This window comes from Brienomyrus brachyistius, chromosome 12 (genome assembly GCF_023856365.1).
Source record: "Brienomyrus brachyistius isolate T26 chromosome 12, BBRACH_0.4, whole genome shotgun sequence".
NCBI lineage: Eukaryota > Metazoa > Chordata > Actinopteri > Osteoglossiformes > Mormyridae > Brienomyrus > Brienomyrus brachyistius.
This window is the reverse complement of record NC_064544.1, coordinates 7797716-7825413: the sequence shown is the minus strand read 5'-3', so window position 1 is coordinate 7825413 and position 27698 is coordinate 7797716. Positions and strand designations below refer to the sequence as shown.

The 27698-nt window shown below is 44.9% G+C and overlaps 1 protein-coding gene across 1 annotated transcript; it reads left to right on the top strand.

The window, feature by feature from the left end:
• Nucleotides 1-147: 147 nt before the first annotated feature.
• nfxl1 (nuclear transcription factor, X-box binding-like 1) lies at nt 148-26508 on the top strand. Its single transcript, XM_048970508.1, has 23 exons — nt 148-202; nt 3735-3933; nt 4786-4962; nt 5110-5219; nt 6976-7106; nt 7187-7365; nt 7630-7791; nt 9538-9638; nt 9762-9876; nt 9998-10122; nt 11913-12035; nt 12478-12568; nt 14557-14677; nt 15320-15479; nt 15729-15820; nt 17373-17394; nt 18720-18860; nt 20812-20978; nt 21167-21236; nt 22263-22367; nt 22658-22744; nt 22960-23013; nt 25861-26508. Exons 2-23 carry the CDS (start codon nt 3750-3752, stop codon nt 26032-26034), a joined length of 2691 nt encoding a protein of 896 aa, XP_048826465.1. The 5' UTR covers nt 148-202; nt 3735-3749; the 3' UTR covers nt 26035-26508.
• The last annotated feature ends 1190 nt before the right edge of the window (nt 26509-27698 follow it).

The window sequence follows — 27698 nt, the reverse complement described above, 5'->3', positions numbered from 1 at the left end:
TTAAACTGATATTTAATTACTTCTCTATAGAAATGAATTTTCACGAAGAGTAGCACTTCACAGCCACAGATAATTTTCTATTAAGACATAGGCTAGAAGTCCGGTCACAGGTTATCATAATTCCCGGCATGCATTGCACCAGGAAGACCCAGCGTGCACTTCGGTTTTGTGTGCGCGTGTCAACGGCGTCTTCCCGGCTTGGGTATGTTGTCCTCTCAATGGAACTTTAAGCAAAACTCATTATGTTAATATACTATAATGTCGCAGTTCTGGTGCATGCGTTGTAGTACGGCGTCAGACGAATAGATTTGTATGTTAAAACACGTTGTGTTACTCGGCTAAACTGCACAAATGCATGGTTATTCAATAAACCACTTTTCCTTGACACGAAATGACCGTATTAAAGAATTAGACAGATACGGTTACTGCGACATACTACTATAACTCCCGATTTATACCATTTAACAAATACGTTTAGGGAATATCAGTACGGCAAGCGAGTTAAACCTTTATATGGATAATAAGCCATTTCATCTATTTGTTTGACCACCAGCTCAATTAATTCATTAACTGGATAAGGTATCGATTAGCCAAACATGGTATGCGTATGTAAACTTTAGATGTTTACTACAAATCCTGGGGTTTTGATATAGCGAAGCTGATGCACTTTTACAGAAAGAGAATTTACATAAACAGGATGATCACGTAAACATCACTTTTTAATGGATGTGCTAAACAGTACTCTCTCTCTCTCTCTGTGTGTGTGTGTGTATGTGTAACACATTCCGACCACCTCATGTGAAACAAATATTGTTGACTACCTTGTAAAACTGGCACGTGTCAAGGTTTGGGAGCTCTAGATGGTAAACGAACATCCAGTACTCGTTATCGACGTGTTTAACGTAGAACAAATGGGCAGGGATAAAGATCTGGGTGACTTTGACAAGAGCCAAATCATTACGGCCAGATGACTGGGTCAGAACATCTCCTAAACAGTAAGGCTTATGAGGTGCTCAAGGTCAGCTGTGGTGAGTACTTGCTGACAGTGGTCTGAGGGGGGGAAAAACCACATGACGTGGGGTTCAGAATGATTTGTGTGTGTGTTAGGGGTGTGGGAAATCAATTGTTACAAATTGTGGTTGTTCAAGGTGCTGATTTTAATATCATTGTGAGAGTTTTAAAAAAATCATTTTCTCAGCATCAGTTTAGACATGGGTTATTTAAATTTTATTGTTCACCTTTGGTACTGCTAATATATTTGCCAAATCGCCCACTGCCTGATTTCATTAAGGGACTGACATGTGAAATTGGAATGACACAATCATGACTGATAAGCGTGTGCAGAAACATGTCCTGCCCCTTCTCAATTTAGAGCCACAACTGCATGTGTGTGAAATGTACACTTTCATGGAATTTCTCTATGCCTCTTCCCTGAACACTAAGAAGTTTCTAAACAAATTGAACTGTTTACAGTTTTTTTTCTTTTCTTTATAGTCTGACTTAGGGTATCTTTAAAATAAAGTCAGTTGCACAAACACCCTTAAGGTTGCCTTAAAATATTTACTTGGACTTAAGGAACCCATTAAACTCCATGAAACAGTTGCGCCAAAGACCTTAACAACCAAAGGAAGGAAACAATTTAAGGTACATGGCTGAGTTTATGGCGATTTAAATGAAGAAAATGAACCAATCTTGAGAAGTGTTCTGTGACTGAACACCCAATAGATATGATTAATGTTGAGCAATTGATTTTACATGACCAACAGTCAATTCATAACTTTATTTATATGGCCCAAGATATGTTTGTAATTCATTATTAAATCTTGCCAGCGGATCAATCTTTTTGTTTCACAATAGAAAACATCGTAACGTTATCCTGCTGATAAGCACTGTCGAGTTTCACTACGGGAACCAACAATATAAGTACATCAGTTATCAAATTTTCTGATGCAGAAATGTGGAGATACATGCAAAAATGCATTTAATGTAACTGAGACACAACAATAATTCCATCTGCTCTATTTTTTTTCTCTACTGCTTCTCTTTTCTCAGTACTTCTGTCTATCATCCAAGTTTGTGCCAGTGCTTGTCTTCCATTCAACAAAGTGTATTGCCAACTGTCCACATTCTCATCAGATAAGAATGCAGTGGTGACAGTCCAGCTTTATTTTATTTATTTTATTATATTTATTTTATTTATTTTGGGCATCATAATGTCTCAACATTTCAAGTGCACTACTAATCTGCTTACCAAATTGTGGGTGTAGGTAAATGTCCATATAGTATCAAATAACCAGCATCCGGGTAAATATTATCCAAATATGAGAATAGAATGAACAGAGATTTTAACAGAGACATATGAGAGTCCTTCCTAGTTCTAAACAAAATGAGTTTAGTTTGTGATGTTGCACAGAACAAGAATTCAGAGCTAGAATCATAACCTGCAGTTAGTGCCTTATGGGGAAGCTGATGTTACCTGGACTTTAAAAAATGCCAGACAGAGGCAAACACAGGATAAAAATATCATTTGCTAAATTGATTTTATTGAAGGTTTATAACTAGAAATCTTACGATCTTTCATGTTATAAAATGTGTCATCACTGGTTACCAGATATCTGTTTTTCAGAATCTGTATTATCTTCCAAGTACCAAGCGTACAAGGAATATCTCTTGGTGCAGATGTCAACACAGATATAAGATATACAAGTGATGAGTAAAAACAAACTATACACAAGCAAACTGCAAGTAGAATAAACACTAACATTAAAGTGCAACAGTACAAATGTGTACTTGCTGCTGTGGTGGGACTGGGAAGGTTCTAGCATGGATGAATTGTTTAGCATGGCATGGGATAGGCAGTAATTGAGTCCATGTAAAGCTTAGGTTATATTTCACTTTCCCTCATGCACTTTCGTGCTGGGGACGGTCGTCCGTGTGGCAGCTTCATACTATACTTGGCTGCTGATGCGGATGGTCATGGTTGGTGCATGCATACAGCAGTGATATTCCACCAGAACAGGAGAGGGCAGAGGTATTGCAACAAACACAAATTCAAGCAGTGTAGTGAAATGAGTAAACTTTAGAAGTGTTCATAAACGTTATTAGTCAAGGCTAATTTGAAATCCTTACGACAAAATTATCCAGGACCCCCACCTTACTCTGGCAGATTTTAACTACACAACATTTCAAAATGCCGGAATAGTGTTGCTTTTTAAAATACTGTACACCTTGGTATAATGTCTGGACAGTGTAGAAAAAATTAGACATGCTGATACCTCTGACACTCCTTATATAGCTGCTCACCATTACTACAGCAGCAGCAGCTATTCTTCCTCTACTTTTTCATCATTGACCTCTGTGGAAGTCTGCATGGCCACCTACTGGAAATACCTGGTCAATTAGCTTGCACTAATTTAATTAATTGCTTTAATGGATAAGTTACGGTAAAAGGTTTTTGACAGTGACCTGCGCTCCCCCCTTGTGTTTGTTCTACATTAATATGGGGATTCAATGAATACATGTTGATGATTATACGTTTTATTATTTTTAAAACTGGTAATAAAATTTTTTTCATTTGATTTCCGTGTGTGTGGAGTAGTTTTGTGATTGACCAAATGGGCACGGATGCTTACAGGTCTATGTTAATGGTGATGTTTGTGCGTGGGGCTGAACAGCTTATTGATATGCCATTGAGGACAGTAAATGTCTATGAATTTTTTTTTGATGTTACTCAGGGAGGAGTGACACCTATGGAGCCTGCTTGGCGACAGCAGGGCAGGGGGAGAGGCAGGGGTCAAGGGAGGGGCCAGGTCCTGCCAGATCCCTCTCTCAGCCAGCAAAGGGGCAGCATGCACTCCAATGCCAGGCTGGACGGAACAAAAAGAAGCAAAACAGGCGTACCAAGTACAGCATCTGGACCACTCCCTAGCAAAGGTAAACCAGCCTCTGATGGTGCGACTATGGGCACTTGAACACCTCATGAACTTTTTTCAGTAACCAGAACAATTTTTCGGTACAAATTTTGTGTTCCCACAGTGGGAATGTGTAGTTCCTACCTTGTTTGGTCTCTAATCCAGACTACCTACTTTTTGTTTGACCACAAATTACTGGGCTGGGGCTTACAGCGATACCACAAGCACCGGTGCCAACTTGGAAGTTGCTAGGAAAAGATATAAAAGTAGTGGAGCAGAAAATGAGCTGATGGAATTATTTTTGTACATCCATTATATGAAATGCATTAATTAACTTTTTGCTTTTCTCTCTGCATTTCTGCATCAGAAAACATGGTCGATGACATAATACTATTGTTGATGCCGCCGGTGAAGCTGGTGCTCATCAGAATAATGTTACGTTGTTTTTACTGTGTGGAAAATGAAAGATCAATCTGCTGGCCAAATTTACTAATGAATTTGAAATGTCATGGGTTGTATAAAATATAAATAAAAGGCTGCATCCCGTTTTGATCACGATAATTAAAATGACTTGTGAATCCTCTTTTGTTTTGGGGTGGTGGTGTGTTTCATATGAGATTACGTGTGAAGATTAACCTACGAGCTTTTTGGCTCTCCCGTGCTTTTTTAGCATAAAGGTTACAGTTCATGTTGTGTGATGGGAAAGTGGGGCCTGAAAGTGGCCAAAAGCTGCAAAAGTTCCCAGTTGAGACAGCCCAGGAACTTGGAACCAGGAACAGGAACTTCAGTGTGAAAGCACCCTTTGAAACTTCTCTCCAGCTTCCCAACATGTTTTATGTCAGCCACTCACATATGTGAATTTTTAAATTTTCAGAGCTGTCATCTCAGTCCAAGTTTGAGGAAATACAAAGGTCCAATCAGGCAGCAGCGCAGAGGTTAACAGAGAGCCACTTCAGCTCATCGGATGATGAAGATGATGGTGACGTAGAGCTGAATGGCAAACGTGGGAAGATTTTGGATTCGACATTCACATCATATACAGATCAGACAGGTGACATTGAAGTGTTTAAGATGTAAAGGTTGCTCTAAAAATGTCTTTGTGTTGCTTATAATTGTAAATAATATTTTTGTAAATTTTACTGTATCACATGTTAACATGATGACAGTGTTCTGTATGAGTTTCTGTCATGTTCCTCAGGTGGAGATGCCAAAGATCTGGAACGCACGAGACGATATCTGAATGATGCTTTTCAGTCTGGTGCCATCACCTGCCTCATCTGTATTGCATCCGTGAAAAGAAATCAGGCGGTATTTTGGCTCTTGGCCAAATTTCTTCCAGAGTGTTTCCCTGTACACTGCTTCTTTGCCTGGCACCACATTGCCCTGTTTACTTACTTTTGTGAAATGCTGAAGGTGGCAAATGGATCATTAGCATCATGTTCATCTCACTGCGTTCATTAGTGTGCTGTGCACTTTTTCGATGAAGTGAAAATATGCTTAATTATACCTAGCCTTCTTGTATTTGGTTGTTTTGGATCACACTGCAAATAGCCTGTAATTATATATACATATACTCACACATACGCACGCACACACACACACACAGCCGTGGTCAAAAGTTTTGAGAATGATACAAAAATTAATTTTCCCAAAGTCTGCTGCCTCAGTTTTTATGATTGTAATTGTTTGGACTGCTGAGGACTGGGGTAAAGTAATTTTCTCTGAATCCCCTTCCAATTGTTTGGGGGATCTGGGAAAAAAAAGAGAGTCCAGAGAAGAAAAGGTGAGCACTACCATCAGTCCTGTGTCAAGCCAACAGTAAAGCATCCTGAGACCATTCATGTGTGGAGTTGCTTCTCTCAACCAAGGGAGTGGGCTCACTCACAATTTTGCCTAAGAACACAGCCACAAATAAAGAATAGTACTAAAACATCCTCCGAAAGCAACTTCTCCTAAACATCCAAGAACAGTTTGGTGAAAACCAATGCCTTTTCCAGCATGACGGAGCACTGTGCCATAAGGCAAAAGTGATAACTAAGTGGCTCGGGGAACAAAGCATCGATATTTTGGGTCCATGGCCAGGAAACTCCCCAGACCTTAATCTCACTCAGAACTTTTAGTCAATCTTCAGGATTCGGGTGAACAAACGAAAATTCACACATTGACAAACTCCAAGCATTGATTGTGCAAGAATGGGCTGCCATCAGTCAGAATTTGGCCCTGAAGTTGATTGACAGCAGCCAGGGTGAATTGCAGAGGTCTTGGAAAAAGAAGGCCCAACACTGCACATACTAACTTTTTGCATGCATTTTATGTAATTGTCAATAAAAGTCTTTGACACATGAAATATGTGTATACTTCAATATACCACAGAAAGATCTGAAAAAACGGTCTACAAACACTCAAGCAGCAAGCTATGTGAAAATTAATACTTGTGTCATTCTCAAAACTTTTGCCCGTGGCTATGTGTGTGTGCATAAAATTTGCAAATGTTGATCACATTAAAAGTAGCTGGGCAGTAGGCAGTGCAGCGCCGTTTTGTTTTGTGTTCTTGCTGTTTTGACTAGACAGGTTCAAGTCTCCGCCTGGGTCACGTGTGTGGAGTTTGCATGTTCTCCCCATGTCGTCGTGGGGTTTCCTCCGGGTACTCCGGTTTCCCCCCCACAGACCAAAAACATGTTGAGGCTAATTGGAGTTGCTAAATTGCCCGAAGGTGTGCATGTGTGCGTGAATGGTGTGTGTGTGCCCTGCGATGGGCTGGCCCCCCATCCTGGGTTGTTCCCTGCCTTGTGCCCATTGCGTCTGGGATAGGCTCCGGACCTCCCGTGACCCAGTAGGATAAGCGGTTTGGAAAATGGATGAATGTTTTGACTAGACAGGGCGAGAGAATTATTTTTTTTTTGTACCTTTTGTTTGGTTCAGTTAAGAAGCATATTTACAGTTTACAGCATATTTATTTTGATGTGTTTGCCTTATTCTTTTCTTAGGAACTAATCTAAGCTGCAGTGTCAGTTCCTCTGAGCCCAGCTTGGCACGTAACACTGGTATCTGTCATCTTTCCTAGGTGTGGAGCTGTTCGGGTTGCTATTGTCTGTTCCATCTGCCCTGCATTCAGAAGTGGGCCAAAGACAGCATTTTCCTTGTGTCCTCTGTGACAGATGAGGACTTTGGGAAGAAGGAACACCCCTGGCCATGGTAGGAGGATCTCCTGGACTCCAAATTTGATGGCACACTGGTCAAGCTTGCCTTAACTCTGGATCCTAATTTTTGGCCAGTCCAAAGTGCCGTCGTGAATACCAGCACCAGGAGACACCCCGCAGGTATTACTGCTACTGTGGGAAGGTCGAGGATCCTCAGCTGGACCCCTGGCTGCTCCCTCACTCATGCGGTCAAGTGTGTGACAGAGAGTTCAGGCCAGCCTGTGGACATCGCTGTTTGCTGCTCTGCCACCCAGGTACTGTGGCTTTTTCTTGGTGGTGGGTTAGGGTGAGTGTTTCATCTTGGGTCTAAAAGCACTTCCTGTAGTGGGGGACACTTGTCCGTTTATTTTCATGCTTTGGATACTGTTCAGCTGTTGCCTTATTTGAACCAACGGAGAATGTGTGGTTTAGCGTATTTATATTCCCTCTAGGGATTTTTACTCGATTGTTGTTTTTCGTGGAGTGTGATCATCTACTCTGTAGGCCAGATCCTGAAGCTCTAGCTTGTGCTTCCCCAGGTCCCTGCCCCCCCTGCCCTAAAATGGTACAGGTGCCGTGTTTTTGCAAGAAGGCCAAGCCTGTGGCCAGACGCTGCAGCTCCAAGGCCTGGTCCTGCCTGCAGTCCTGTGGCCATCTGCTGCGCTGCGGCCAGCACCCCTGTGAGAGCTTGTGCCACGCAGGTAGGTGCTGTGCTCGTCGACAGCCAGTTTGTAGCACATTCTCATTCTCACTTTCTGCACTCTAGTGAGCACTAGTGGACTGTAACTGTCTCAGTGAGTTGCACTGGGATCCAGTGCTTTGATCTGCCTGTGTTCTTTTGATCTGTTCTTCATTTGACTGTAGCGGCCTTATGTAGCTCTTTCGCATCAAGCCCTGGCCAGAGCTGGTGCCGGAGCTCAGCTGGAGCGGGGCTGGATCCCCACCAAATACTGTCTCGCATTCACGCTGCAGTTGGTGCTGAAAGGGTAGAATGATGACATTGTGTGTGCGTTGCTGTGGGAGGGATGCCGTTTCGGAATTGAAGACAAAAATGGAGGACCGTGCGAGATGCGAAGAACACGATTTTTTTTTTTTTTTACTGTAAATACATGCCTTTTTTTTTTTATTTTTATTTTTTAAAATTTTTTTTAGCTTTATTTGTTATTGTTCCTGGGTTTAACCCAAAACATTCCATTCCAAATTTGAGTGTCCCGCGAGTCATCTGCCAACAGCTTCAGCGGTCCCACATGAACTACCATTTTTGTGTTCCAGTTAAAAAGCAGGTCGCAATTGGAGATGCATTCATGGATGAACTGCAAGTCGTGCATGCTAATACTCTGGGGCGCACATAACTGCAACACGTGTATGCATTAACCTTTAAAAGCGCTGTGTGTGGCAATCGCTGAGTGCAGATGCGTACCTATGTGCATTTGCACTGCTATGACAAGAAATTACTGTGCATTTCAACATTTATACCACAAATGAAGTACGAATTAGCTTATAAAAGTTGAAATGCATTGTAATTTCTTGTCAAATCAGCACAAATGCTGATGCTGAAGGAACTACTGTGCATTATGCATTAATGGACTACTTGGGGAGAGTGAAGACAAGAAAAGAATAAAACATTTTGGTAAACATTTGTTTTACAAATATACAAATAATCAAAAAATATGTGAGTATAAATGAGGTGATGCTCCTGTCCGTCTGGTCACCTGTGTTAAAACAAAGACACGATAGATAAATTTCACTTTAATTTACTGGCATTTAAAGCAGGATAGCGTGAGTGTTTTCATTGCTGTAACAAAGCAGATAACTGTACATCATGTATCAAGGGCTGGTACACCGACGTCCGATTCTAATGGTAATTCATTAGTCAGCCACGTTCATGGTCACATTACAAGTAATCACAATAGCAATAACTTGCCAGTGATTAAGCAGTGGTGGCTTAATGGATAGGGAAGCGCCCTTGTAATTGAAAGATTGCTAATTGAAAAGATTGTAATTGAAAGTTCAAATCTGCAATGCTCCAGTTTGCTGGTTAGCAGGTCTGTTTGCAGCACCGTCTTTATTTAAACTTCCTGTATTCTTTTTCATTTTTAATAAATCTTGTTTGTGGCTTGCTCTGTTATTCCGATAAGCCCTGCCTTCTCCAGTTCAGTCCTCATTGCTTTGTAAACTTTTCCTTTCCGCTCTGACGATTCTGACCCCCCGCCTCTGACATCACGCGCTCCTAACTCTGGTCCTCAGTCTCTTAGGGAGGGAAAAAATGAGCTGTGGCCCAGATATATTGGCCCTGCACCGCTGTTATTCTTGGTGTGAATGCAACGCCCTGATCGGAATTTTGGCTCAGCTGGGGCACCAGCCTTGTTGTGAAGGGGCTATCAGTGAGCTGCACTTGGATCTAGTGCTTTGATCTGCCTGTGTACTCCTGTTCTGGCCCTCCACAGGTGACTGTGAGCCATGCCCTCGGGTGAGCCAACAGCCCTGTGTTTGTGGCAGAGAGCTCTCCCAGAGGCTCTGTGCCAGTCCGCTCTGGCACTGCCAGCAGGTGATGTGCTACATTGTTTTTTGGTGTTTGCTGTACCCCTGACAAGCATTGTTTTCAGTTTTCATGATGCCCGTGACCATGTGCTGGATGTGATGCTAAATGCTGCCTCATGGCCCCGTCCAGGTGTGTGGTAGGCCTCTACCCTGTGGGAATCACACGTGTGAGCGGGTGTGTCACTCGGGACCCTGTGGCCAGTGTCCTCGCTCAGGAAACAGACTCTGCCCCTGTGGGAAATCCAGTGAGTGCCAAGCTGGTGCGGGGCGTCCCTATGGCAACCCACATCGCGTACGTAACGCCATTCCATCCCACTTGCCGTGATGCGTGTGGCATTCTTAGGGCTCCGTGTCTGGTGCTTTCAGAGTTCTCGCTGCCCTGCACCAAGGACGTGCCCACGTGTGGAGACACCTGCGGCAAGCGTCTGGACTGCGACCTGCACTGCTGCTCCATGCGCTGCCACCGGGGGCCCTGTGAGACATGCCGGCAGGTGAGGGTCCCTTCGGCAGCTGTATGCTTAGGGAGCTGGACAGCCTGTGTGTCTCACTGAAAACCACTAGTTAGTGCCTTTTCTTCCATGACAAAGTAAATAGAAATTGTGTGAAAACGCAATTATACACCTTTTACAAATTACATATGGCTCGCATATGGTAAAATGTGTATTATCTCCAACCAGAACTTCTGCTGTGCATAGTTCCCTCTTTTCAGTCGTTTATTACAAATATTAGAGTGAGACTGTCATGCTAGCAACAGCTATTGGCTGATAACTGTTTTCCCCTTGGTGCCGAGGTGGGGAACCTGATCCATGGAGGGCCAGTGTGGGTGCATGTTTCTGAGAGGCCATCCAAAACACCCGCACCCACATTGGCCCTCTGTGGAACAGGTTCCCTACCCCTGCTTTATTCATTTGTTTGCTGTCCTTAACCCACAGCCAAACGGGTCATACTACTTGGTCGATTTTTCTTGTTCTGGCAAGATCCTTGCCATCACTGCTACTTCTGTAACGATCAAACCTTCCCAGTTACACTGTGTGCACTAACCTTGCCACTAGAGGTTGACCAATATGGGTTTTTCAATAGCCGATGCCGTTATTTAGGGGTCAGCTGATGGCCGATAAATGCTGCCGTTTTCTTATTTTTTTGGCCGATAATTGGACGTTTTTCCCTCTATTTGCATGGTAAAATATCACACTAATAATAACAAACGATACACAAAATTTCTCAACTCAGCATTTATTGAATACTGACTTGTGTAAATTTAACTATAAACTATAATACAAGAAAATACAATAAAATAAGTTTGTCGTACTACACAGCCTTGCATTCGAGGACAACGTAAGCTCCTAGTGATTGTGACGTTGTGGATGGATACGCCCGTATAAAGGATAGACATGTTTAATGAGGAACCTAACTGTGCAAAGTCCTGCACTTTTTATCTAGACCTCTGACAAATTGTTCAAATCTCCGCTCGCAAATGCAAACAAGTTGCACAGAAGGACCATTGTCAGCATCAGAAGTGAATGGTAACCACGCTTTTGAGCAGACAGTTTTCTCCGCCATGCATTGTTCTTAGCAGCTCCGTGTCTCTGAGGACGGTGCAGTCTGTGATCGGGGCAGAGTAACGCAGCGTGTGAGAGAGCTGCCTGCTCCGCCCCACACACACACAGAGCGAGACTCTCCGACACAAGAAAAGAAAACAGAACTGGTATCATCGGGCTGATATGGTAATAATAAAAAATGTAACAATTAAAATGATATTTAACGATTTAAAGAAATGTCCATGAGCCCACCAACAAGCGCACAAAACTGTCAGAATCAGTGATCATTAACGTTACCTGTAAGCTACAGAAGGCTGAAGGCTCATTACCGTTACGCCAGTTCCCGACAGCGTAATTCATGTTCTCTTACAAAAGTGCTCGTGTTTTTTTTATAAAGCAACATTACATAGCAAACCAGTTAAATCGGTCTTTGAAAGATTAGAATTTACGCATTACCGTTTTCTCCCAGGACTCTTTCAAAACTTTTGGCTGGGGTTCTGCACAAGACAGTATGGGTCATGTGTTCCACAGCAACAATAACATTGGGCTGCCCGCAGACGTGCCTGTCTGTAAATCGGCATACTGCAGTCGTGACATTAAAAAATGCCAAATATCGGCCCAGTATATCGGCCGGCTGATATATCAGTTGACCTCTACTTGGCACAATGGATGGTTTTGCACACTGAAATGGCTCTGAGCAGTGCATCGCATCCCTGACCCTCCTGCCCTTGTACCTGCTGCAGGAGATGGAGAAGCAGTGCCGCTGTGGGAAGTACTCACGGAGCATGCCCTGCCACAAGGTCTTCCTCTGCGAGTCAAAATGCCCTCGAACCCGCAGCTGCCAGCGGCACCAGTGCCGGCGGAAGGTGACTGGTTTCTTTGGAGTAAATAAGTAGGGTGTCTGCAGTCTGCCATCTGGATGTACTCTTGGCAAAGGTGAACATGAAGTTACACTGCCCGCCACTAGAGGGAGAAGGCATCACCTCAGTTTAACTCAAAGCAGATCATTTAGAGATTTTTCAGTTTGGTCACCGCTTCACGTAATTTCTTTGTAGTCCCACTAAATTGTTTTAGCTGGTATTACTGTGGAAATAGTGCAAACTGTCGATAACTGATCTGTTCCACATGCTGTGCCACAACCTGCAGAGAGAGAAGAGTGGGCAGCTGTTGGCTCGCTGTTGTCTCCTGTCCATCTTCACTTGTCTTTCCACAAGAATCTTGTAGGCAGGAATGTGGCATCCAGCAGCCAGACGGTTCCCTTGTGAAGTGTTTGTCCTCACATAGGCATGCAAAATATTCCCTTTGCAGTGCTGCCCGGGAAACTGCCCAGCATGTGACCAGCACTGCAATCGTACGCTGGGCTGCAGGAATCATAAGTGTGCTTCAGTGTGCCACCAGGGTAAGTGCTGCTGTCACATGCTTTGCCTGCATGAGCTTCTTTGTGCTCTTAGCCTGATGTGCCAGATGAGAGATCGCCCGAGAGTTTAGAGATTAAATGTTGCCGTACGTCACTGAGTCTCTGCTTCTCAGGCTCTAAATGCCCAACCACCTGAATCACATCTGCTGCAAATCACATGTTCTCTCATGCCAAATGCTAAAGGTTTCTGCCTGTTAATTGTGGGTGTTGGGCTCGGCTCCTGCCTGAGGGGGCCCCGGCCGCGTGGGGCTCGGCTCCTGCCTGAGGGGGCCCCGGCCGCGTGGGGCTCGGCTCCTGCCTGAGGGGGCCCCGCCCTCCGTGGGGTAAGGGCCCCCCCCCCCTGAGGCTTACCCAGTGTATGCAGGTGCTATTCTTTTTTTTATTTTTACTTTTTTACATGACTTTACTCAAATTTGGTGCTGCTTATGAAATTGAAATAGCAAAATTTCAAGTGACATTCCGTTTTTTCCAAAATTGTATTTCATTATAATTTCTCCTAAACTTCTGTGTTTGGATTCATGTTGTATTTCAGATACACCTAATGAATTATTAATTGCAGATTCTTGATATAGAATAATTGAATGGAATTCACCTTGTTTTGTCTCTTCTTTTTTTACTGACCTTTTAAACAGAACAGTCATTGTGGAGGGTATAATAGGTTATCAGCAGACCTGTTTGTTTATCTGTCAGGACTGTTAGAGTGTTATTGCAAAGCGGAAAGATGTCGCTGTTGCCCCAAATGTCACATGGGGGCCGAGTTGACCTGTGTGTTCAGGGCTCCAGGCAGGGAGGGCATCCTAGTGGTCTCCTAATAAATACATGTGGGCTCCAGAAATTTATCAAATGGTATTACTCTAAGGTTCAACTTATACAAATATGTGCAAATATACACTTACTACCCAGATAAGTGGCTCTGAGGATGGTCTGTGACTGGCTTAGACCCTTAGGCACAGTACTGTATAAGCAGGTGGGTGTGGAGGACGCCTCACTGCAGGCAGGGTGGAGTGCTGTGTCTCATGGTTACGCTCAGGCTATGTGTGACAGGAAGCTAGGGCTGGGTACCGAACTTCGGTACCTTTGTGGTACCAACCGAAATGCTCTAAACCCATTGAGGATCAAAAAATGGTGATGTTCGGGCAGTGCAGGCAGCTGCTACCCGTGCCCGGAGATGGTGCCAGTGGCCCGTGCCGACGGCTCTGTGCTGCTCAGGGTGGTGATGTTCGGGCAGTGCAGGCAGCTGCTACCCATGCCCGGAGACGATGCCAGTGGCCCGTGCCGACGGCTCTGTGCTGCTCGGGGTGGTGATGTTCGGGCTGTGTGTCGCAGTCAGCTGCTACCCGTGCCCGGAGACGGTGCCAGTGGCCCGTGCCGACTGCTCTGTGCTGCTCAGGGTGGTGATGTTCGGGCAGTGTGTCGCAGGCAGCTGCTACCCGTGCCCGGAGACGGTGCCAGTGGCCCGTGCCGACTGCTCTGTGCTGCTCAGGGTGGTGATGTTCGGGCAGTGTGTCGCAGGCAGCTGCTACCCGTGCCCGGAGACGATGCCAGTGGCCTGTGCAGACGGCTCTGTGCTGCTCAGGGTGGTGATGTTCGGGCAGTGTGTTGCAGGCAGCTGCTACCCGTGCCCGGAGACGATGCCAGTGGCCCGTGCCGACGGCTCTGTGCTGCTCAGGGTGGTGATGTTCAGGCTGTGTCGCAGGCAGCTGCTACCCGTGCCCGGAGACGATGCCAGTGGCCCGTGCCGACGGCTCTGTGCTGCTCAGGGTGGTGATGTTCGGGCTGTGTGTCGCAGGCAGCTGCTACCCGTGCCCGGAGACGATGCCAGTGGCCCGTGCCGACGGCTCTGTGCTGCTCAGGGTGGTGATGTTCGGGCAGTGCAGGCAGCTGCTACCCATGCCCGGAGACGGTGCCAGTGGCCCGTGCCGACGGCTCTGTGCTGCTCAGGGTGGTGATGTTCGGGCTGTGTGTCACAGGCAGCTGCTACCCGTGCCCGGAGACGGTGCCAGTGACCTGTGCCTGCAGCTCCACGGTGCTCACGGTGCCCTGTGGCCGGGAGAGGAACACCAGGCCGCCCAAGTGCCAGGAGCTTTGCAGGTGAGACCTCAGCTCTCCATCCAGCTTGCACTGGACACTGCGTGTAGTAAAATAACCCTAAGCTACAGCAGCTGAACCCTCAGCCCTGTTCCTTATCAGCTATGCTCCCTGTGGCCAGAAGGTAGAGCAGAATACCAAAGAATCAAAGCTCTTAGAGTGGATAGCTTGTGGGACTAATTCAATTGATTTATATTGCAATTGTGCCTGCAGTCCTAGTTGCATGAAAATACGATTGTGCGTGATGAAGTTGATTGATTTCCAAGGCATCCCTGTGCTCTTGACTTCTCTGCTCATCAGTGAGGTGGGGGGTGTAATAAATCCGGAAGGTTGACATGCCCTTGATATCTCTGTTTGATGGGTAATTGGAGGCATCACAAGATTGGGGTTTTGTTGAAGCACTTTGGGACAAACAGTGAGTGACCTACTTAAATCTGCCCTCCAGTGTCACAGTACATGAGCAGCTGATGAGCTCTTTAAGATTCCGAAAGTGTTGCTTCTACCATAATGGAGATTTTTTTTTCAAGGCGTGAGAAGAAGTTACTTGTAAAACTGGCAAGCAGAAAATTTCCTGACTCAGCATTTGAAAGTAGGATTGAAGGCCGTGTTAGTGTTTGGAGGTGCTTATGCCTCTTATCTGTGCAGGACTGCGCCCACATGCCACCATGCCAGCCGCGAGAAGCATCGCTGTCACTTCGGTGCCTGCCCGCCCTGCCGCCAGGTCTGCCAGCGTGTCCTGGGCCAGTGTGGGCATGTCTGTCCTGCCCCGTGCCATGATGAAGTTCTAGTTAGGAACACTGACCGGGTAAGGGAGGCCCCAATCTCGCATCCGCCCGGTACTGATTAGTGATTAGTTGTTTATTTCTTCTCGTGCTCCAGGTTGTTAAATAGCTGCTCAGGTAGAACATTGCTGATCCTGCTGTGAGCTAAAGTGCACCGGCAATCCATTTGGACAATGGAGTGTAGAGGAGTGTGTTTGGAGCTCCCACTGGTTTTGGTTTCCCCTCCTGAGTGTCCTCACTGGCTGTCTGAGCTGACGCTTGGTGCGTTTCAGGTCCAGTTGGCCGGTCCGTGGGAGCAGCAGTCTGGACCAGCCTATGTGAGCCGTGCGCTGCCTTGCCCTCCGTGCCAGGTTCCCATCCCCATGTACGTCTCTCCTGTCTGAGCCGCTCCTGCTTACCTTTGCATACAGAGGCCCGTTAAGCACCATAAAACTCCTCGCTGGCGGCCTGTTTGCGCTTTGGCTCTCATTTCCTGCTCTTGGAAGTCACAGCAATTGCTCTTGCAGTAAGAAATTTTAGACCATTAATGTCATGGGAAGAAGAAAGTTTAGACATTCCTGGAAACCTGGACCTTTTTTTAGACCTTTGTTTGCCAAGATGCCCATTTCAAGTCCTGCTCTGTAGAGTGACGAATAATTTGAGTTAGAAAAACATGACACTAATTATTTTGATGGCTTCAGTAATTGTGATTGTGTTGGGAGGAAGGAAACAATCTGCCCAATTATTAATGCTTTCTTAGAATGACTGTTCGGCTGAAAGCTGCACATCATGAAATCTGAGCTTTGTTTGGCCATGTGGAGCTCTAACATGGTGCAGAATTCCAAGATCCCCATTTGGCTGTGCATGCTGTCTTTGGCCATGTGGAGCTCTAACATGGTGCAGAATTCCCAGATCCCCATTTGGCTGTGCATGCTGTGTTTGGCCATGTGGAGCTCTAACATGGTGCAGAATTCCAAGATCCCCATTTGGCTCTGCATGCTGTCTTTGGCCATGTGGAGCTCTAACATGGTGCAGAATTCCCAGATCCCCATTTGGCTGTGCATGCTGTGTTTGGCCATGTACAGCCCTAACATGGTGCAGAATTCCCAGATCCCCATTTGGCTGTGCATGCTGTGTTTGGCCATGTGGAGCTCTAACATGGTGCAGAATTCCCAGATCCCCATTTGGCTGTGCATGCTGTCTTTGGCCATGTGCAGCCCTAACATGGTACAGAATTCCCAGATCCCCATTTGGCTGTGCATGCTGTGTTTGGCCATGTGGAGTTCTAACATGGTGCAGAATTCCAAGATCCCCATTTGGCTCTGCATGCTGTCTTTGGCCATGTGGAGCTCTAACATGGTGCAGAATTCCCAGATCCCCATTTGGCTGTGCATGCTGTCTTTGGCCATGTGGAGCTCTAACACGGTGCAGAATTCCCAGATCCCCATTTGGCTGTGCATGCTGTGTTTGGCCATGTGCAGCCCTAACATGGTACAGAATTCCCGGATCCCCATTTGGCTGTGCATGCTGTGTTTGGCCATGTGCAGCCCTAACATGGTGCAGAATTCCCGGATCCCCATTTGGCTGTGCATGCTGTGTTTGGCCACGTGCAGCCCTAACATGGTGCAGAATTCCCGGATCCCCATTTGGCTGTGCATGCTGTGTTTGGCCATGTGGAGCTCTAACATGGTGCAGAATTCCCAGATCCCCATTTGGCTGTGCATGCTGTGTTTGGCCATGTGCAGCCCTAACATGGTGCAGAATTCCCGGATCCCCATTTGGCTGTGCATGCTGTGTTTGGCCATGTGCAGCCCTAACTTTTGCAGAGCACCACTGCTAACAGCACATGTTTCCACTGTTCTGCATTTGCACTCTGTTTATGTTCTGTCCAAACGGACCTCTGCGAATTAAAACCTGCATTTGTTTTCTCTTTACAGGGCCTGCCTGGGGGATCATGAGGTGGGTCCAGTTCCACACATGTGCCTCCTTGCTCTGGAATGTTCTCTTTCTCATTCAAAGAGGCAGAAAGCAAAGACACATGTAGGGCCGGTGTGGGCATGTGTAAATGTCTTTGGTCTGAGGTGAGATGCAGCTGCTGGGGAGGAGATGCTGCATACTAGTGGCAGTGAGTGTGTGATTCCTGTCACCACATTTGCTGACTGTGTCTGCAGTGCAGCCATCGCTCTCTGTTTGCTGCACAGTGCTGCCTTCAAAGTGATATTTCCATGCATGTTTTCTGGGAATGAGTGAGCTGGAAGACTGTCCCCATTCTCTCCAACTGTCCTCTCTTCTCCATTTTGTTTATGTAACCTGCCTTATTAAACAATGTAGTAAAGTGTAAAAGAATGTTCCCGTCACCCTGTAGCTGTTTGTTTAGGTCTGGAATTTACAAATGTGTGTTTCTGGCTCTGTGGACGCATCAGCCTGCACCCTGGGGTCACCCTGGACTGGGGTCACTCAGATTATCTTGCTGGTTTTCTTTAGTCAGACTCGCTAGCAAACTCTGCGTAGAAACCCCATAGTGTAAGTAGGCTCTTAGGTTCCACAGCCTGTTAATGCTGCTGCAGCAGCCCCCCTCCCAAAAAAGAGAAATGACAGCCTGAGCCTCTTGTTGGGGGGTGGGGGGGGCAGTGTACATTTCATATTCCACTGATAAGAGAAAGGTCAGCACTGGACAATGCTGGCTGCTTTTTAAATCTGTCGCTTGTTTTAAAGGTCATCTCCAGAGGAATGTGTTTCTCTAGCAAGTCTATTGCTCATCTCATCCTTTGGTTTTATCCATGTCCACTGCCTAGTAAAACAAAGACGGATGCATATTTTTATGCTTTCCTTAAGGTCAAAGATTTCCACTGGGATGCTACATCAGGCTTCAGCTAAACACTGGCAAACCAGCACATTTGTGAGCGGCTTTGTGTGTTACAGCTAAACGTTTGCTCAGATAAAATACTGATGCTTAAACACTGCTGCCTTGATTTTAATTCTCTGCTTTTCCTTTTGGACATCACAATGCAGTGTGTTGGCAGTGTTAGCTCAGTAGGTCAGGAATCTTTACCAGTATTTGGAAGGTTATGGGTTTGAATCTTGTATCCAGCAGAGTAATCATTGCACTGTACCTTTGGTCAGTCTCTAGTTAATAGTGCTGGTCACACCAGGCATGTTTTAGCATTGGTTATTGGCTTGGGTGGGTTTCCAGTGCATGAAAGGTGATATGAGTGCTTTTTGGGGACTGTAGGTAAGTGTGCACTACTGTTCCCAGAGTTCAAAGCATGTTCTGTCTGTTTCAGGTGAGCCTGGTACCTTGCCACCGCCAGGGACCCTTTTCCTGTGGAAGGCCTTGTGGGCGCCTCCTGGCCTGTGGGAACCACCTCTGCCAGCGAGAATGCCATGCAGTAACCCCTGTATCCAGAGAAGATGACAAGCAGCAGGTCTGCTTCTAGCCTGCTTCTGCTCCCAGTCTTCTTTGTGGCCATTTCTAGTTTTGTTATAAAGACCTCTGTAAGCTTTCTAGGTGCTATTGAACCTGTCAGTCACTTGCACGTGCTTTAACCTCTACTGGTCATTTTAGCTTTGGCACATTTTCCCACCTATGGACGTAACTCAGAGGTGTCAACCTCAGCATGAATCTTACCCAGAGTAGTAGCAATGGAAATGGATTAGCCACCTTTCATGGAAACTGCTCGTATGCCCATATTGGAATGTGTATTCAGGAAAGCGCGTTCAGGGTTTTGATATTTCATGTATTTGGGAAATATATATATATGTTTTTTTTGGGGGGTAGATAGGACATAAGTGTGATATAGCATTGATCCTGCTTTACTGGATGTGCAAATTGGCAGTACTGTGTAAAGTGCTGAAAAGTACAAAAAATACGGCTATACAATAATTATGGGGTGAACAGAGACTGTCCACTGGTCATGGGCGGCACAGGGACTGGCCCACCAATTATAGGGCAGACAGGGTCTGGTTATGGGGCGGAGAGGGACCGGCCCACCGGTTATGGGGCAGACAGGGTCTGGTTATGGGGCGGAGAGGGACCGGCCCACCGGTTATGGGGCAGACGGGGTCTGGTTATGGGGCGGAGTGGGACCGGCCCACCGGTTATGGGGCAGACAAAGACAGGTCACAGGTTAAGATGTACAGTTGTATGGAAAAATAAAGACTTCATTGTTTATTTTTCCATATAATTGTATATTTAACTTGGTCACAGCACGTTTACTTAGCTGTGTAACAGTACACGGTATATTATCGATGTGTTCAGTATGTCCCCAGTGATTGGATACACACACTTTAACTGTGGTATTACACTATGCCTGTCATTTTCCTATACATGCTACTTCGCCTAAAAAATACATTTTAAAAATCTGGGGTCGTATTTTCAAGGGTTAGAATATAAATGTCATTATACAACAGCAGATGGCGTACCAAACGGTTCGATAATCTACTGCGGCCCCAAAACTGCAATACATACGTAACCATTGGCAAACTGTATCAATACACCCCTAGTAAATACTGATTATGAAACGGCAGCTTAAGCTCCAGAGTCAGGCCCCGATTACAGTGATGTGGTGAGTAATGCCTGTAAGCATGCGTCACTACACATGCAACATTTGTTGCGCAGATGCTGAAACGCACTGCCTTTCAGAGACTCTCCTCTTTTCTTCAGCTGCTCTGTGCTCATTGCACAAGCTCACAGTTAGTGCTGCGGTGGTTGTTGGTATCACCAAGCCTCTGTGTCTGCCCTGACCTCAGCACAGTCCCGTGCTCCTTAACCCTGTGCCTGCCTGCCTGCCCCTGTGGTGCCCTGACCTCAGCACAGTCCCGTGCTCCTTAACCCTTTGTCTGTCTGCCTGCCCCTGTGGTGCCCTGACCTCAGCACAGTCCCGTGCTCCTTAACCCTGTGTCTGCCTGCCCCTGTGGTGCTCTGACCTCAGCACAGTCCCGTGCTAATTAACCCTGTATCTGTCTGCCTGCCTCTGTGGTGCCCTGACCTCAGCACAGTCCCGTGCTCCTTAACTCTGTGCCTGCCATTCCCTGTGGTGTCCTGGTCTCAGCACAGTCCCGTGCTCCTTAACCCTGTGCCTGCCATTCCCTGTGGTACCCTGACCTCAGCACAGTCCCGTGCTCCTTAACCCTGTGTCTGCCTGCCCCTGTGGTGCCCTGATTTTAGCACAGTCCCGTGCTCCTTAACCCTGTGTCTGCCTGCCCCTGTGGTGCCCTGACCTCAGCACAGTCCCGTGTTCCTTAACCCTGTGTCTGTCTGCCTGCCTCTGTGGTGCCCTGACCTCAGCACAGTCCCGTGCTCCTTAACTCTGTGCCTGCCATTCCCTGTGGTGCCCTGGCCTCACAAGCTAACCCTCAGTCCCGCCCCGTTGACAGGCAGGCAGAGAGTGCCTGCGGTGTGAAGAGCCCTGCAGTCGGCCCCGACCCCCAGGCTGCCCACACCCCTGTGCCCTGCCCTGCCACCCAGGCCCCTGCCCTGCCTGCACAAAGATGGTCCGTCTGAAGTGCCACTGCAAGATCATGTCGCTGTTTGTGGAGTGCCTGTGAGTCTCTCTGACCTGCGTCGCTTTAGCCAGGGTCAAAGTGATCTTCATCTGCTCCCTTTATACAGAGCAGTTCCGTTTTCTGGGTGTGACCCAAACCCTGAACACGTGCCAGTAGACAGCATCTGCAGCCTGCAACTATACTTTGTCTTTCACTTTGCCCCATCAGCCCATTTTGTTTTTTTCAGAGAACTTGTATCAGCAGATGAAGACACCAAAAAGTTACTGGGCTCCTGTAAGAATCAGTGTCCCAAGGAGGTTGGTTCTGCTTCATCCTCATGTTTAATCTGAGTGACTTTTCAGGAGAGAATCTGTGAACATTCATGATCCTAACTTATCTTAAAGAGTGTAGTAAAGTATCGGCAATTTCCAGTTTCCAACAAGTAGGTTCCCAGTACCCCCACAGCTGCTTTTATTCTTTACACCGATTGTACTACAACTGGTTCCACAAAGCCACCCATAAGCTGAAAACCAATACAACTATTAATCCAAATAAGCTGCTAATGTTAGAGCTCTCCAGAAGTGGGACCCCCCACAGACGACACTTCTGTGACTGCAAGGTCCCTGATGAGTGACAGCCCTGTAAATGACAGAACAGCACAGGGAACCAGCACCTACAAAAGAGGCACTTTGCATATACTGTTGGCAGACAAATGTATATTTAGTACATTTTATAAATGTGCATAGGGCCTGGGTTAAACTGGAGAAATTGTCAGAAATGTTTTTCCTGAATGAGGAGTTAAAACTGTACATCAAACTGGACCATTTCTGAACATTATGAAATCATTGGGTGGTGATACCTAGCATTAATCAAGCTGTTAAATGCTGAGTCGGGTAGGATGTGTGGAAGCGAATGACAGTTTTATACAAAGTGATGAGTCTTGAATGTGGCATGTGTTGTACAAAATTAATTAGTTTTGGTGATCTGGACTTTAAAAATATAGCTGTATTCAGGTACCCATGTGTTTGTACATCTACGACCATCGGTTCTCGTATGCTACAGGAACACACAGTAAAAGTTGTCTATACAGAATTGCTTTACTCATGTATCCATTAACACTGTAGGATATAGAGTTTCACTCACAATCAGACATTTGAGAAATGGCAAAATCCCACCGGAAGGTTCAGCAAAAGAAGACAGATAGAGTGAAGGAAAATTAGGGAAGTCTAGTGTAAACGACATAAAAATAAAGTTGCATGAAAACACGTGAACCAAACCGGTAGATAGATTTTAACATTGGTTCCCATTCGAACAGTTTCTGACAGACTTTTGTCCCTGTACAGCTACAGTGTGGCCATCGCTGCCAGGAGGTCTGCCATGCGGGGAGGTGCCGGGAGACATGCAACCAGAAAGTCAAGGTTAAATGTCCCTGCAAGCGCATCAGAAAGGTACATCTGTTGGTGGCTTGTGCCTGTCCCAGCCGCATCTTTGCCTTGCTTCTTTTAAGTAGGTCTTTGTCTGTGTAAAGAGATTGATGGTCTTATTCTGAGTGATTGTCCTGTTGTCAGTTTTGCCAAAAGCATTGGGGCCGTTACATCCAGCGAGTATCATGCCCTAGAAAACATGTGAATCAACTTTTACTTTTGGTTCATTGGCTACCAATGACTGAATGCATAAGCCGGCTTGAGTGTTGCTGTGTTGGTTTCAGGCGTGCTGAGGGATTTACTGTTTTCCACAGGAATTCCCCTGTCCTAAGGTGCGCGACGGGCAGGCTGCAGTAGAATGTGATGAATTATGCAAAACCCTGCAGAAGAAAGCCTCAGAGGTATTGCTGCTTAGGGTTAGGGGCCGATATCATATCACTGCCTCTGATATGATATCAAAGGGAGGAGATGATCTAAATGAAAGATGTCCAGTGTTTGAATGTACACACAGAATGCCATGACCTCGGAGGATATTGTCATTTGCAGCAAACTGTGGATTCAGTAGAAAAAAGGTTGCATGTTAATGAACACCTGAGTGCTTCTTTGTGTCCTTTAGTTGAAGGAAGCTAAGGAGAAAGCAGCCATTGAGGAAGAGAGAAAGCAACAACAGGTCAGGACTTCTAAGCTTCATTTGGCCTTATTGCATAATTTGTACTCCATTGCTCTTTGTAATAATGAAGTACACATGCAGTAAATCACATTATACCACAGCACTGTTAAATTCTCAAATCTGAAGTGTGTTGATTTATTTTCTATAACCCCACACATACTGTCGGCCAGGCGAGTTTCAGTAGTAAATCAATGCGCAAATATAAAATATAATTCTAACTGTACTTAAAGTAAACAATATAAGCAGAGAAATCTACAAATCACTTGAACAACAATAGTGTTTCAGGCTGAGCGTGTGGTCATTGATTTCAAGACCAAAATGATTTATTGATGTAATGATCTTTGTAGTGCAGTCATACTTTACAGTACTTTTTAACTTGCCTAAACAGGACAGTACCTTAAATCTGACAAGTTATCTATCTAACCAAAGAATCTTGCTATGTGATATAGGCCCCTGATCTTGAAGGACAATTTGCCCATCTTAGCTTTGTAACAAACTGCATTTTCTTTGAACATTTTTTTTTTCTCTTGTAGATACAACTTGTAAATTTTGTTGTAAATTTAAAATCAGTGACTTCAATTTGTAGCTTTTTTAATTATCAACAGTGGTGGGCACAGCTGACTGAAAAGTTTAATTAGATCAGGGGTGGCCAATCTTATCCACAAAGGGCTGGTGTGTATGCGGGTGTTTGGGACAACCTTTAGGTCAGCTGTTCAAACCCAGGTGTGAGGACTCTTTAGCCAATCAGTCCTCTAATTAGTAATCTAATTAGGGAGTCGCAGCGAAAACCTGCACACACACACACCGGCCCTTTGCGGATAAGATTAGCTACCCCTGAATTAGATAATGCTAAATGGATAAAACAAAAAAAAAATGTGCAGAAGCTAATGATAACCAATAACCTTTATTATATGCATTTAGCTTTGTTTTGGTTTTGGGCTCTGAAACCCTTTAAAAACATACTCAGAAAGTTGAAGTTCTAACCTGTGTAGCAGTTCAGTTCTGCTGGGCTGAAGTGATTACCTGAAGATATTTGGGGCTTAGCCAGCTGGTGGTCATTGGATTCTGTAGAGTCCCAGGAATAAATTTGCTTTCTCTGATATACCGTTTGCCAGAGAGAAGCATTTTTATTCCGTGACTGGGTCATGCTGATATTTTTCCCTCAGTGAAGCCACTTGGGGAGTACATCATGGCGCCACTTACCTAGAATTAGGAAGGAGGGTCTCGGTTCTTTATTGGACTAAAGCTCTGACAATCAGAAAATAACCAGGGGCCAAAGCAAGATTTCTTGCTTAGCCGGATAACTTGTCAGATTTAAGGTAGTCTGGGCTAAATGTACTGTATTTTTCGTACCATAAGACGCACCTAGTTTTATAAGAGGGAAATGAAGAAAACAAAGATTCTGAATCAAATAGTGTCCTAAAATATTTTATGTCAACCATGTAAAGTGAACAGTAGTCAACAGCAGCATTAAGAAGCATTATCACTGTCATTAACAAATAAAGTCAGTAAAAACCGATAAAAGTACAAAAAACAAGAAGACACTTCAGCACCAGAATAGGATAGACTTTCGTGTATATGAATGAACCATTGACACCTGGCCACATCCCTCTACCCTTTTATGGTGCTAATGGGGATGTATCTGGATCGTGTTTCACCGTCGCGTTGTTCAGCAAATTACCATGCGAATTCGATTTGAATACGTGCCAATACGGCTATTTAGAATGTGAATAGCGATCTTCAGGTAACAATGGTATTACACGTCCCCGATGCAGGTAAAACAAAGTAAGGTGACATGGTTTAATTTTTTGCCGATTTTAACATCATTTAAAAAAACTAATACCTTCGACAATGGACATTTTGAAAAGACGACGGATTACGGATTTAGCCAGCATTTTTTTTCATGATTCTACATTAAGACGTCAGTGAAATATAAACTGAAATAGACGCGAAAAGTACATTGCATCGCCAACGATGCATTCGACCCCAGTCGGTTAAATCATGTGAGCAGAGCAATATTCAGACCATAAGACGCAGTGACTTTTTCTCCCCACTTTTGGGAGAGAAAAAGTGCGTCTTATGGTCCGAAAAATATGGTAAGTGAACAAAGATAAGATCCATTTAAACTAGGGTACCCAAAATCCGACACGTTATGTGACTAAGCAGGAAGTCTTACCATTTTCTGCTTAGTTCAGGATGCTCTCATGCAGCTGCTCGGCCATGGAAGCCCATTCCATGAAGCTCCCTTTGCACAGTTTTTGTGCTGGAGTTAATGCCAGAGGAAGTTTGGAACTCACTGTTATTGAGTTTGGCGACGTTTATGCACTATACGCCTCAGCACTGGGCGGCCCGCTCTGCCATTTGGTCAGGCACTACGTGGCTGAGTCTCTGTGCTTCCTAAATGCTTCCACTTTGCAGTAATACCACTAGTTGGTTTCACAAACTGGCTGGCATCCTATGACAGTGCCACACTTGAATTCTCTGAGCTCTTCAGGATGACTGATTCTTTCATGTTTTATCTTGACTGCATGCCTTGGTGCTTGATTTTATGCACCTGTGCCAATCTGATCTGATCTGAGTGAAATGCATTAATTCAATGATTGAGGTGTGTCCCACTACTTTTATCCATATAATGTATCTTGGCTTATAGTAAATCTTTTTTTTTTCCTCTTTCTGGTGCGTGACAGGACAGTTGTGGATTTTATTTTGATCAGTGAATTTCCTGTATGTCTTACCTGTAATTGTCGTGTTGCCCTAGTGTTACTGGAACCATGCATCTCTAAAGGAAAAGAGCGGGTGGGTGGAGTTAAAGCAGATGATTGAAGCTTCTCTGTGTTGTTGATGCAGGCCGAGCTGGAGGCCTTTGAAAAACGGCTGAAGGGACGGCGTAAGAGAAACAGGAGGAACACAGATGTGGAGACTGAAGAGGCTGTTTGGCACAAGTATAAGAAGTACATGATGGTAGCAGTTTGTGGGGGGGTGCTGGCTTTGGCTGCTTTCTATATACTTCAGATTGATTAACGCTGTCTGCTCAAGCACATTCACTACGACGCCGTCCTTCTCCAAAGGCTTAGAGAGGTAGCAGCCAATGAGAATGAACAGATTATCCCCATTTCCTGGTGTCATACTGAAGCCCAGCATTTTTGTGAATGAAATTGAGGAGTGTGTGTGTGTGTGTGTGTGTGTGTGTGTGTGTGTGTGTGTGTGTGTGTGTATGTGTGTGTGTGTCTGTGTGTGAGTGTGTGTATGTGTGTATATGTGTGTGTGTGCATGTGTGTGTAATTTCCATGATTTGCCCTAGAGAAAATGCAAATTTCGAATAGTTACATCTTTTTCCTTTTAGTAATCTTATACGATTTGTTTGTATAAAGCCCAATTATTTTCACTTAATGTAAACCATAACCGAAATAGGGGCAGTAATTTTGTGTTTATTTAAGTATGTGTTGTTTTGAGGTATCAAACCAAAATAAAGGCTGATCAATTATTTTCAGTTTACTTGGTATATTCTTCTATAAAACATTTTGTAAATGCAGATTTGCTCTAATGCAGTTGATATACTAGGCAACACTTAGTGTGATGTTGGCATTTATGCAGGATTTTGCCTGTGAGAAGCATCGGGTGAACAGAAAACAACATGAACCAATGTGCGTAGCAACATACGAGGCACAAGATCTGAAACAGCCAGTTACTGCATCAGTTCACCATGTGTGTAACCCTACAAGTGTTGGCATTCTTTATTTGCAGTGTATCTCTCCCCACTGTTAAGCGTAATAGGTGTTGAACCCGTGTGTGTGTGTTTTACCCAACCCCAATTTTTCACAAAGCCCATTTTTTATATAGCACATATTTCCTTAACTCGGCTGTCCCTGATCTGTCATGAGGCCATACCATATATGCCATGCAGCTGATATCGCATGCTTACTGTATCATAATTAAAATGGCATCTGTATTTTATCTAATGCAATCTTTAATTGAAGATTACAAAGGCCACACGTTTCCTTTGTGTTGTCAGTTTCCTCAATAGATTTAAAGTTTTGATTTAGATCACCATTAAACAAATGCAATGCAAATTTTCACTGTGAAAATTTTGATATGACTTCTTTTTCCGCCATATGATTTGTCTTCCACCACTGTGGTCTCTTGAAAAGGCTGTTTCTTTTGTCTTGATCCAGTGCACTTTTTTAGCTGACAATAATGGAGGAAATGGCTAAGAATGTGTCTTTTTTGTTTCTGCATCATTTACCAGAAGCACTCTAATTTGTCATATCAAATTCCTCATGTGTTGTGTTCAGTCTTTAAGTTCCCCTGGGTCAGGCTTAAAACCCCTTGGCAATGTCATAAAGAAATAATTATTACTTCAAGATTAGCATGTCTCCAAAAGGAGGAAGCCAAAATTAAGATTCTTGAGTAAGTTGTAAAGTAATCTTATCTAACTAGTTTATTAACATATTTTGCCTGCAAACTTATTATCAAAAATGATACCATGCAAATACAACACAGAAAAATGCACTTTGATCTTAACGCCTTTGCTTGTTACTTCCACTGTGTTTTTGAATATTTGGGTTAATCCAGTGGACTGGCTTGAACCTTCCAGAAACTGTGGATTATAGGAACTGAATTACCATGGGTGGCAGTTATAAATTCCTTGCAGGCTACTTTTGAGTTCCCTGTCTCACTGAATGGGA